Genomic DNA, 12,570 nt, shown 5'->3' with positions numbered 1-12,570 from the left:
GTCATTTTGGAGCCCAGAAAAATAAAGTCAACCACTGTTTCCACTGTTTCCCCCATCTATTTACCATGAAGTGATGGGACTGGATGCCATGACCTTAGTTTTCTGAATGTTGAGCTTTAAGCCAGCTTTTTCACTCTCCTCTTTCACCTTCATCAAGAGGCTCTTTAGTTCTTCTTCACTTTCTGCCATAAGGGTGGTGTCATCTGCATATTTGAGGTTATTGACATTTCTCCCAGCAATCTTGACTCCAGCCTGTGCTTCATCTAGCCTGGTATTTCACATGATGGACTCTGCATATAAGTTAAATAAGCAGGGTGACAATATACAGCCTTGACGTACTCCTTTTCCTATTTGGAACCAGTCTGTTGTTCCATGTCCAGTTCTAACTGTTGCTTCTTGACCTGCATATAGGTTTCTCAAGAGACAGGTCAGGTGGTCTAGTATTCCCATCTCCTTCAGAATTGTCCACAGTTGATTGTGATCCACACAGTCAAAGGCTTTGGCATAGTCAATAAAGCAGAAATAGATGTTTTTCTGGAACTCTCTTGCTTTTTTGATGATCCAGAGGATGTTGGCAATTTGATCTCTGGTTCCTTTGCCTTTTCTAAAACCAGCTTGAACATCTGGAAGTTTAGGGTTTACATATTGCTGAAGCCTGGCTTGGAGAATTTTAAGCATCACTTTACTAGCATAATCAAAGACTGGAAATTTAACAATATTGCATAATAACAGTTGTTTTTCAGACAATGTCCTGAAAATTTATCAGTGAACATAATGGACATTATCTTTTCTCTGACAGAGTATATTTGATGAAGAATATTATCTTACATAACAGCCAAATACACACACACACACACATACACACATGCACATCTATACTTGCAGAAAATCATTTTGATAAAGAATCTATGAGTTTGTTTTATGTCTGAGTTGCTTCAGTCGTGTCCGACTCTGCATGACCCCATAGACGGCAGCCCACCAGGCTCCCCCATCCCTGGGATTCTCCAGGCAAGAACACTGGAGTGGGTTGCCATTTCATTCTCCAGTGCATGCAAGTGAAAAGTGAAAGTGAAGTCGCTCAGTCGTGTCTGACTCTTGGCGACCCCATGGACTGCAGCCCACCAGGCTCCTCCATCCATGGGATTTTCCAGGCAAGAGTACTGGATTGGGGTGCCATTGCCTTCTCCTATGTCTGAGTAGACTCTTGGAATAATGCCTGTATAGATGTGAGGGAAAAGGTATTTGGGTAGAGGGGGATGCTTAGCTACATTGCTGCAAAGACTTTGCTGCAGTGGAAGTGTGGCGTCTTAACCACCATACCACCAGGGAAGTCCCTCACACTGAATTCTGCTTTTCTAAAGTTTATTAATGAAAAATGTAGTATTGACTTTATGTCTTGATTCTTTTGCTTAACATAACCATGTAGAGACTTATTGGTGATGATACATCCATCAACAGTTCATTCGTTTTTATTGCTGAGTGGTATTCCACTGTCTAGATGAGCCACCATTTATTTATCCATTGACCTAATGATTGTCATTGGGTTGTCAGCAGTTTATTGTAAGTAAAACCATCAATGTTCATAAGCATGTCTGGTGGATATATGATTTCATTCATCCTGGGAAACTATCCAATAGTGGAATTACAGGTTTGTATGTTGCCTGGGAAATCCCATGGACAGAGGATCCTGGCAGGCTACAGTTGATGGGGTCACAAGAGTCAGACATGACGTAGCAACTAAACCACCACCACCACCACCATGGTTAGTGTATGTTTAACTGTGCATTCCCACCAAAAGGGTCTGAGAGTTCTAGTTGCTCCATTTCTTCACCAACAATTTCTGCATTTAAAATCAGTTGAAGATGTTGAGCATCTTTTCATATGTTTATTAGCCATCTGTATTGATTATATTCTTTGCAGCCAAAGATGGAGAAGCTCTATACAGTCAGCAAAAACAAGACTGGGAGCTGACTGTGGCTCAGATCATGAACTCCTTATTGCCAAATTCAGACTGAAATTGAAGAAAGTAGGGAAAACCACTAGACCATTCAGGTATGACCTAAATCAAATCCCTTATGGTTATACAACGGAAGTGAGAAATAGATTTAAGGGCCTAGATCTGATAGATAGAGTGCCTAATGAACTATGGACGGAGGTTCGTGATGTTGTACAGGAGATAGGGATCAAGACCATCCCCATGGAAAAGAAATACAAAAAAGCAAAATGGCTCTCTGAAAAGGACTTACAAGTAGCTGTGAAAAGAAGAGAAGCAAAAAGCAAAGGAGAAAAGGAAAGATATATCCATCTGAATGCAGAGTTCCAAAGAATAGCAAGGAGAGATAAGAAAGCCTTCCTCAGCGACCAATGCAAAGAAATAGAGGAAAACAACAGAATGGGAAAGATTAGAGATCTCTTCAAGAAAATTAGAGATACCAAGGGAACATTTCATGCAAAGATGGGCTCGATAAAGGACAGAAATGATATGGACCTAACAGAAGCAGAAGATATTAAGAAGAGGTGGCAGGAATACACAGAAGAACTGTATAAAAAAGATCCTCACGATCAAGATAATCACGATGGTGTGGTCACTCACCTAGAGCCAGACATCCTGGAATGTGAAGTCAAGTGGGCCTTAGAAAGCATCACTACGAACAAAGCTAGTGGAGGTGATGGAATTCCAGTGGAACTATTCCAAATCCTGAAAGATGATGCTGTGAAAGTGCTGCACTCAATATGTCAGCAAATTTAGAAAACTCAGCAGTGGCCACAGGACTGGAAGAGGTCAATTTACATTCCAATCCCAAAGAAAGGCAATGCCAAAGAATGCTCAAACTACCGCACAATTGCATTCATCTCACATGCTAGTAAAGAAATGCTCAAAATTCTCCAAGCCAGGCTTCAGCAATACGTGAACCATGAACTTCCAGATGTTCAAGCTGGTTTTAGAAAAGGCAGACGAACCAGAGATCAAATTGCCAACATCTGCTGGATCATCGAAAAAGCAAGAGAGTTCCAGAAAAACATCTATTTCTGCTTTATTGACTATGCCAAAGCCTTTGACTTTGTGGATCACAGTGAACTGTGGAAAATTCTGAAAGAGATGGGAACACCAGACCACCTGACATGCCTCTTGAGAAACCTATATGCAGGTCAAGAAGCAACAGTTAGAACTGGACATGGAACAACAGACTGGTTCCAAATAGGAAAAGGAGTACGTCAAGGCTGTATATTGTCACCCTGCTTATTTAACTTATATGCAGAGGACATCATGAGAAATGCTAGGCTGGAAGAAGCACAAGCTGGAATCAAGATTGCTGGGAGAAATATCAATAACCTCAGATATGCAGATGACACCAGCCTTATGGCAGAAAGTGAAGAAGAACTAAAGAGCCTCTTGATGAAAGTGAAAAAGTGGAGACTGAAAAAGTTGGCTTAAAGCTCAACATTCAGAAAACGAAGATCATGGCCTCTGGTCCCATCACTTCATGGGAAATAGATGGGGAAACAGTGCAAACAGTGTCAGACTTTATTTTTTTGGATTCCAAAGTCACTGCAGATGGTGACTGCAGCCATTAAATTAAAAGATGCTTACTCCTTGGAAGGAAAGTTATGACCAACCTAGATAGCATATTCAAAAGCAGAGACATTACTTTGCCAACAAAGTCCGTCTGGTCAAGGCTATGGTTTTTCCTGTGGTCATGTATGGATGTGAGAGTTGGACTGTGAAGAAAGCTGAGAGCCGAAGAATTGATGCTTTTGAACTGTGGTGTTGGAGAAGACTCTTGAGAGTCCCTTGGACTGCAAGGAGATCCAACCAGTCCATTCTGAAGGAGATCAGCCCTGGGTGTTCTTTGGAAGGAATGATGCTAAAGCTGAAACTCCAGTACTTTGGCCACCTCATGGGAAGAGTTGACTCATTCTAAAAGAGTCTGATGCTGGGAGGGATTGAGGGCAGGAGGAGAAGGGGATGACAGAGGATGAGATGGCTGGATAGCATCACTGACTCAATGGACGTGAGTCTGAGTGAACTCCGGGAGTTGGTGATGGACAGGGAGGCCTGGCGTGCTGCGATTCATGGGGTTGCAAAGAGTCAGACACGACTGAGCGACTGAACTGAACTGAACTGAACTGACTCATGTCTTCTTTGGAGAAATGTCTGTTTAGGTCTCTTGCCCACTCTTTGATTGGGTTGTTTGTTTTTCTGGTATTGAGCTCCATGAGCTGCTTGTATATTTTGATGATTAAACCATTGTCAGTTGTTTCATTTGCTATTATTTTCTCCCATTCTGAGGGTTGTCTTTTCATCTTGCTTATTATTTCCTTTGTTATACAAAAGCTTTTAAATTGAATTAGGCCCCATTAGTTTATTTTTGTTTTTATTTCATTACTGTAAGAATTGGGTTGTGCTTCTGTGATAGCTCAGACAGTAAAGAATCCTGCTGTAACCCAGGAGACCCTGGTTCAATCCCTGGGTCGTGAAGACCTCCCAAGCAGGGAATGACTACCCACTCCAATATTCTTGCCTGGAGAATTCCATGGACAGAGGAGACTGGTGGGCTCCAACACAACTGAGTGACTAACACACACACACACACACACACACAGGAGGTGAATCACAGAGAATGTTGCTATGATTTATGTTACAGCATATTCTATGACATAAAGAGTATTCTGCCTATGTTTTCCTCTAAGAGTTTTACAGTTTCTGACCTTACATTTAGGTTTTTAACCCATTTTGAGTTTTTTTTTTGTGTATGATCCTACTTGCCGGGAGGCAAAGGAGAAGCAAATATAAAGAAAAAACCTTTTGGACACAGTGAGGAGGGAGAGGGTGGGATAATTTGAGAGAGTAGCATTGAAACATATATAAATACATTACCATATGTAAAATAGATAGCCAGTTGGAATTTGCCGTATGATGCAGGAAACCCAAAGTTGGTGCTTTGTGAGAACATAGAGGAATGGGATGAGGAGGGAGGTAGAAGGAAGTTCGATATGGAGGCATCATATGTGTCAGTTCAGTTCAGTTCAGTCGTTCAGTCATGTCTGACTCTTTGCGACGCCATGAATCGCAGCATGCCAGGCCTCCCTGTCCATCACCAACTCCCGGAGTTCACTCAGACTCACGTCCATCGAGTCAGTGATGCCATCCAGCCATCTCATCCTCTGTTGTCCCCTTCTCTTCCTGCCTCCAATCCCTCCCAGCATCAGGGTCTTTTCCAGTGAGTCAGTTCTTCGTATCAGGTGACCAGGTATTGTAGTTTCAGCTTTAGCATCAGTCCTTCCAATGAACACCCAGGACTGATCTCCTTTAGGATGGACTGGTTGGATCTCCTTGCAGTCCAAGGGACTCTCAAGAGTCTTCTCCACACCACAGTTCAAAAGCATCAATTCTTCAGTGCTCAGCTTTCTTGATAGTCCAACTGTCACATCCATACATGACCATTGGAAAAACCATAGGCTTGACTAGATGGACCTTTGTTGGCAAAGTAATGTCTCTGCTTTTCAATATGCTATCTAGGTTGGTCATAACTTTCCTTCCAAGGAGTAAGCATCTTTTAATTTAATGGCTGCAATCACCATCTGCAGTGATTTTGTAGCCCAGAAAAATAAAGTCAGCCACTGTTTCCACTGTTTCCCCATCTATCTGCCATGAAGTGATGGGACTAGATGCCATGATCTTAGTTTTCTGAATGTTGAGCTTTAAGCCAACTTTTTCACTCTCCTCTTTCACTTTCATCAAGAGGCTCTTTAGTTCTTCTTCACTTTCTGCCATAAGGCTGGTGTCATCTGCATATCTGAGGTTATTGACATTTCTCCCAGCAATCTTGATTTCAGCTTGTGCTTCTTCCAGCCCAGCGTTTCTCATGATGTACTCTGCATATAAGTTAAATAAGCAGGGTGACAATATACAGCCTTGACGTACTCCTTTTCTTATTTGGAACCAGTCTGTTGTTCCATATTCAGTTCTAACTGTTGCTTCCTGACTTGCATACAGGTTTCTCACGAGGCATGTCAGGTGGTCTGGTATTTCCATCTCTTTCAGAATTTTCCACAGTTGATTGTGATCCACAAAGTCAAAGACTTTGGCATAGTCAATAAAGCAGAAATAGATGTTTTTTCTGGAACTCTCTTGCTTTTTCCATGATCCAGTGGATGTTGGCAATTTGATTTCTGGTTCCTCTGCCTTTTCTAAAACCAGCTTGAACATCTGGAAGTTCAGGGTTCACATATTGCTGAAGCCTGGCTTGGAGAATTTTAAGCATCACTTTACTAGTGTGTGAGATGAGTGCAATTGTGTGGTAGTTTGAGCATTCTTTGCCATTGCCTCTCTTTGGAACTGGAATAAAAACTTTCCTTTTCCAGTCCTTTGGCCACTGCTGAGTTTTCCATATTTGCTGGCATATTGAGTGCAGCACTTTCACAGCATCATCTTTCAGGATTTGAAATAGCTCCACTGGAATTCCATCACTTCCACTAGCTTTGTTCGTAGTGCTGCTTTCTAAGGCCCACTTGACTTCACATTCCAGGATGTCTGGCTCTAGGTGTGTGATCATACCATCGTGATTATCTGGGTCGTGAAGATCTTTTTTGTACAGTTCTTCTGTGTATTATTGTCACCTTTTCTTAATATCTTCTGCTTCTGTTAGGTCCCTACCATTTCTGTCCTTTATCGAGCCCATCTTTGCATGAAATGTTCCCTTGGTATCTCTAATTTTCTTGAAGAGATCTCTAGTCTTTCCCATTCTACTGTTTTCCTCTATTTCTTTGCATTGAATTCACCCATTTAGATCTCTTTAACTTCTCTCAGCAATATTTTACAATTTTAAGTATACATGTCATGCACATAGTTTGTTTAATGTGTTCTGTAGTTTTCCATGTTTTTGAATATTATTGTTACATATTTTTTATTTCCATTTTCAATGTTCATTGCAAGTTTAGAGCAATGCAAGAAATTTTTGCATACTGAGATTTTATCCTGTGACCTTGATAATCATTGATTAGTTCTAGTTACTTTTTTGTGGACTTCTTAGGATTTTCTACAAATAGAATTATGTCTGTAAATAAATAATTTTGTTCATTACCTAACTGTATACTTTCCATTGCATTTTCTTTCTGTAGTGTATTAGTTAGCACTTCCAGTATGAAGTTGAGTAGAAGCGATGAGAACAGATATCTCTGTCGTGTTCCCTGTCTTAGAAGAAGGCATTGTCTTTTATCAGGCTTCATATTAGCATTATGATTTTGTTAGATGCTACTTTCAGTTTGAGGAAGGTTCCTTTGGTTCCTAGATAAATGAGAGTTTTAATCAAAGGTTGTTCTTTTTTAGTAAATAGCTTTTCTGCCTCTATTGAAGTGGTTGTGTAGTTTTTCTCTTTACTTCTGTTAATATAGTTATTTATATTGATTAATCTCTTAACATGAACCAACCTGGTGTTTCTGAAATAAAATCACTAGTTTGTTATTATGTATTGTTTTCTTTACATATTGCTGGATTTGAATTTTTAATATTTTTATTAAGGAGTTTTGCTTCTATGTTCCTGAGGAATATTGATTTGTGGGTTTATTTTCCTGTGATGCCTTTAGTATCAAAATGATTCTGGTTTGATAAGAAGGATGGGGCAGTGTTCTCTTTTCCTCAGTTTGCTAGAAGATTTTGTGTTGGGTTCATGTTATTTCTTCCAAAAATGTTTGATAGAATTCACCAGCAAACCCATCTGAACTTGTAGTTGTCTGTGTGGGAAGGTTTTTAAGTAGGAATTCATTTATTTAACAAATTGTGGGATCAGTTGTTCAATTTCATTTTAGTTAGTTATAGTAATTTTTATTAAAAGAAAAGATTTTCCATGGATTACCAATTGATTTCTCTTTTGAGATATTTTTGTTGCCTTCAATTTAAAATTAAAATGAAATTTTGATTACCCCTTTGGTTGGTTGTGGATCAGGAAATCCACAACTCACATATCATAGTGGTGTGAAAAACAATCCAGAATCTATAGAGTGTAAATGGTCCCAATGGAAGGAAATAGCTAAAACATATTTAACTTTTGAACTAAAAATTCCAGCTCTATGGATTTGCTCCATATAAAAAAATTTGTATAGACTTATAAATGTCTGACAATTTATAACATCAATTTTCACAAGAAAATTAGAAAAAACAACAAAAAGATATTAATAGAGGGATTGCTAATAAGGACATGAATAATACGAAAAACTACGTAAGAACAGTATGGCAACAGTATTGATATGGAAGAGACTTTTTGAATGTTGTTAAGTGAGAGAGTAATGGGGTGGCAAAGAGTCGAACACTACTGAGCAACTGAACACGACAAGAAAAGCTGTGAAACAGATTTTCCCAGCATTTTCTTGCAAAGAAAATGTAGATGCCTGCTTAGGAAATTTTTCCGAGATTATATGGCAATTGGGTTGGGATCAGACAGTTTGAGGAATGGAAGGAATATTATTCTCATACTGTTCCATACCAGTTGACACTCTTGGATTTAATAGGTGTGTTTAAACTTGAATCCAAAAATCTACGTAAATGTTTTGTAAGTCTCACATGTGGGTCTTACTTCAGCACTAAGCAGATATTCATTTTAAATTTTGCCCGTCGTTCTAGGTTGTAAACAAAACTGCCTCCATTAGGTTGTCCTTAAGCTCTTCCTACATAGAAGTGCCCAGCTGGTGATTAGGGACATGCCATGGAGATAAATATCTGCCAGCATCTGCTTGAGTGCTAATAGGTGCACAGGTATGAGAGTAGTGGACACCTGAGACAGTAGAGGAGAACAGAGTTGGATTTAGGGGTGGAATTTCTTCACGGCATTTTCAAGGGTCTACAGGGTTATTATCAGGAGCCTCTGTGTAATGAGCCAAGGAGAAATAAAGGTTTGGGGGGGGCGGGGGGGGGTTTGCTGAAGTTAAGCTTTGAGATCGAAATGCAGGCTTTCCTTAAACATTGGGGTATATTTTCAGTCAGTTGTTGGAGCTTCCTATAGCTGGATGAGGAGGGAGCTGATTTTGACTCCAATTATCTAAGAGAATCCTGGGAAGAGATTAGGACAAAGAGCAGAGGGGTGACCTACTTAGAGCATGAGACATTGTCTGGGAACCTAGACTTAGGGCCTTTTTGAAGGCAGCCTTGGTATTGAGAAGCCTCTGGTGAGCTTTTAGGTTTCCCATTGAACAAAAAGCTGACAAAGTTCTGAAATGTAATTGCTCAGGGATGAGAAGATCTAAAAGTTTGTTCTGCTTTCCCCAGACTGGATGCCCTAAGCCCGGGCTAATTAAAAGCAGGGTCCTCAGTGACTAAGTCCCCTTGGGAAGGAGGGAAGTGGGAGAGAAGGAGAGAGAGAGAGAGAGAGAGACCCTTAGCTCCCCACAACACTGCTATTTCTGGACGTTTCTCCTAACTCCTCCCCGAGGACAGTTTTCTTCTTCACCATGCATGGAGGCAGCACCAAGAAGCTCTGACCCTGTGTTCAGCTAAGCAGTAGCCAGACAGGAGTAGCCCTGCCTGAGCCCCAGAGAGTATCAGAAGTGGCAGAGGAGACCGTGCATCGAGGTGAGTGTCTTCTCAGGGTCCCCCTGTACAAAGGAAAGTGTGGGAGACGATGAGGATGGGGAGTTCTGGCTTGGCTGCCTTCTAGAGGAGGACGCTGAGAGTCTGGAGGCCGGGCCAGGGAGCAGCTGCAGAGCGGAGAGCAGAGGCAGCTCTTCTCTGACCCGGTGCTCGTGCAGGCGCAGCTCCTGATGTCAGTCAGCAGGCTCCTCTCTCATGTTTCTTCATCTAGTGGTGGTTACGGAAAACTGGGGAGAAGCAGACCCCCGAGATCTCCCAATGGTTCTGTCTTTGAAGCCTGGATTCCCACCAGTGAAAGATTTACAGAGGTATTGGGGAAGTCTCAGGAGGGGATGAGAGGAAGGGAAAAAGGTAATGTGAGGAACAAAGGCAATCCGAGAACAGTAGGATCTCAGAGCTGTGGCCTTACTACCCTGGACAGGACCATGTGGTATTCAGTCATAAAGACTGTGCCCATTCACTCATCATTTGTCAAATTTTTCAGCATTTATTTGGTTCCAGAATGTTTATATATATATATATATGTATCTATAATATATACAGAGGACATTTCTTGCCTCTTTGGAGTTTACATTCCAGTATCATAGTTCAACAAAATAAATGAATTTCCTCTCCTGCTTCCTCGTTTCATTTTTTATCGCATGATGGATGAACTATTTTATATACTTGTTTATGGAATAGCTTCCTTTCTCTCCTTGAATATAAGCACCACACAGGGATTTTTAGTCTGCTGTGTTCAGTGCAGCGTTCGTTTAATGTTAAATGAAGGAGTGAAGTAAGAAATTGAATGTATGACATAATGTCAGATAGTAATAAGTGCTATGAAGAAAGCTAACTGTCAGGAATGAACAGGTCTTTCAGGTTTTGGGGAAGGTCAATGGCAAGAGTCTTCTGAGGAGATGAAATTAGCATGGTGGGATAGACAAAGTGGGGGGCAGACATCCAGGCAACCTGAGTTACTGAGCACCTTGGACCTAAACTTGTGAAAGTCAGGTACCATCTTTCTTTCCTGTCAAGACTTTTGTGGGAGAGGGGAGGGGGGAAGGGGGAGGGGGGATTGTGTAAGAGAAGATTGAATCTGCAAAGGGAAATCATCCGAAACTCCAGAGTTTCCATTTGGAATACAACCTGATTTGTAACATAGGGATCTTAAAATCTGGGGAAAGCAGAGATGGTGCTCTGGGACCCTCTGCCTCTCTTCTGCTGAACCCTAGGGGATCTCTGTAATACCCACCAGGATGAAGGGTGGGGTAAAATTCACTCTTTTGAACATCCTCTGGAATGTCACTATATCATCTGCTACAGGTAAGCTAAGAGGAAAGAACAAACCCTGGATCTAAAGGACTGACTCAGCATCAAAACGGGCCAATTTTTCAGGTCTTAACCTGTGAGAATGCACATCTAGTGGGGAAAAAAGACAAGAGAGGTGTTCTTCACACAAATGGAGAGGATGCTACCTTCATCCATTCCAGGCAGTGAACTTCAGCTGGACCGGAGGTGACAACATTTAGATCTGACTTTGTGCAGAGCATCCTCATAGGGTCACCTCACCTGGTCCCCAGGTTGGAAATGGTTCCTCAAAATAGGCTGCCCTTCTCTCTTGAGAGCAAGACCTTGTGGAGCAGCGTTTCTTTTCTGTTGACTTCTAGGTTTCCCAAGGAGCAGGAACAAGGACTGAATGATGAGCAATCACTCAAGTGTCACTGAATTCTGCCTTTTAGGGTTCCCTGGGTCCCAAGAACTACATCACATTCTTTTTGCTATATTCTTTCTCTTCTACTCAGTGACAATAATGGGGAACACCATCATCATTGTGATTATCTGTGTTGATAAACATCTACATTCCCCTATGTATTTCTTCCTTGGTCATCTCTCTGCCGTGGAAATGCTGACAACATCTACTATCGTCCCCATGATGCTCTGGGGGCTGCTGCTCCCTGGGATGCAGACAGTATCTCTGACTGCATGTGTTGCCCAGCTCTTCCTGTACCTTGCTCTGGGGACCACAGAGTTTGCACTGTTGGGAGTGATGGCTGTGGACCGTTACGTGGCTGTCTGTAACCCTTTGAGGTACAATACCATTATGAACAGCCACACCTGCATCTCGGTGGTGATTGGGTCATGGGTGTTTGGGTTCCTTTCCGAAATCTGGCCAGTCTATGCCACATTTCAGTTTACCTTCTGCAAATCAAACGTCTTAGACCATTTTTATTGTGACCGAGGTCAGTTGCTCAAACTATCGTGTGATGACACTCTTTTCAGAGTCTGTTCTGTTTTTAATGGCTGTTTTCATTATCATTGGTTCACTGTTTCCAACAATTGCCTCCTACATCTACATCGTATCCACCATCCTCAAGATCCCCACTGCCTCCGGCCACAGGAAAGCCTTCTCTACATGTGCCTCCCACTTCACCTTTGTTGTCATCGGCTATGGCAGCTGCTTGTTCCTCTATGTGAAACCCAAGCAAACGCAGGCAGCTGAGTACAATAAGATAGTCTCCCTGTTGATTTTTGTGTTAACCCCTTTCCTGAGCCCTTTCATCTTCACTCTCCGGAATGACAAAGTCAAAGAGGCCCTTCGAGATGGAGTGAAATGCTGCTGTCAACTCATCAAGGATTAACTCTTCTCTCAATTTTGATCATATGATCTTGACTTTAGATGACTCAGCTACCTAGAAAATGCTACCCTTTACCATTGTCCCTATTCCAAAAATAAAATACAATGTACAACTCCTGATCAGGCCATGGAAGTAGAAGGAATGCAGAAATGATATCCAAGCTGTACTCACTAGAAACTCACAGTGTTTGCTTCTATTTGCTTCCCCTGTGAACTCAAGAGAGTATATTTGGAGGATGTGGGATGACCTAGAAAAAAGAAAAGCATACATTTTCATAAATGTTCTATTGGACCCATACTGGTTTATAATTCATCTTGAAAATGGATTTCCTGGGAGAGTAATGAAATGGGCGTGTGAGGGGTGAGATGG

General features: G+C 41.5%; 1 protein-coding gene across 1 annotated transcript; it reads left to right on the top strand.

Annotated features, from left to right (window-relative positions):
- Positions 1–11,261: 11,261 nt before the first annotated feature.
- LOC129658715 (olfactory receptor 9A4-like) lies at positions 11,262–12,204 on the top strand. The gene is given in 2 exon segments (XM_055589560.1): positions 11,262–11,830; positions 11,832–12,204. Coding segments are annotated over 2 exon segments (942 nt in total).
- Positions 12,205–12,570: the final 366 nt, after the last annotated feature.

The sequence above is a fragment of the Bubalus kerabau genome, chromosome 8 (assembly GCF_029407905.1).
Source record: "Bubalus kerabau isolate K-KA32 ecotype Philippines breed swamp buffalo chromosome 8, PCC_UOA_SB_1v2, whole genome shotgun sequence".
Taxonomy (NCBI): Eukaryota; Metazoa; Chordata; class Mammalia; order Artiodactyla; family Bovidae; genus Bubalus; species Bubalus kerabau.
This window is presented reverse-complemented; position numbering and strand designations above follow the sequence as displayed.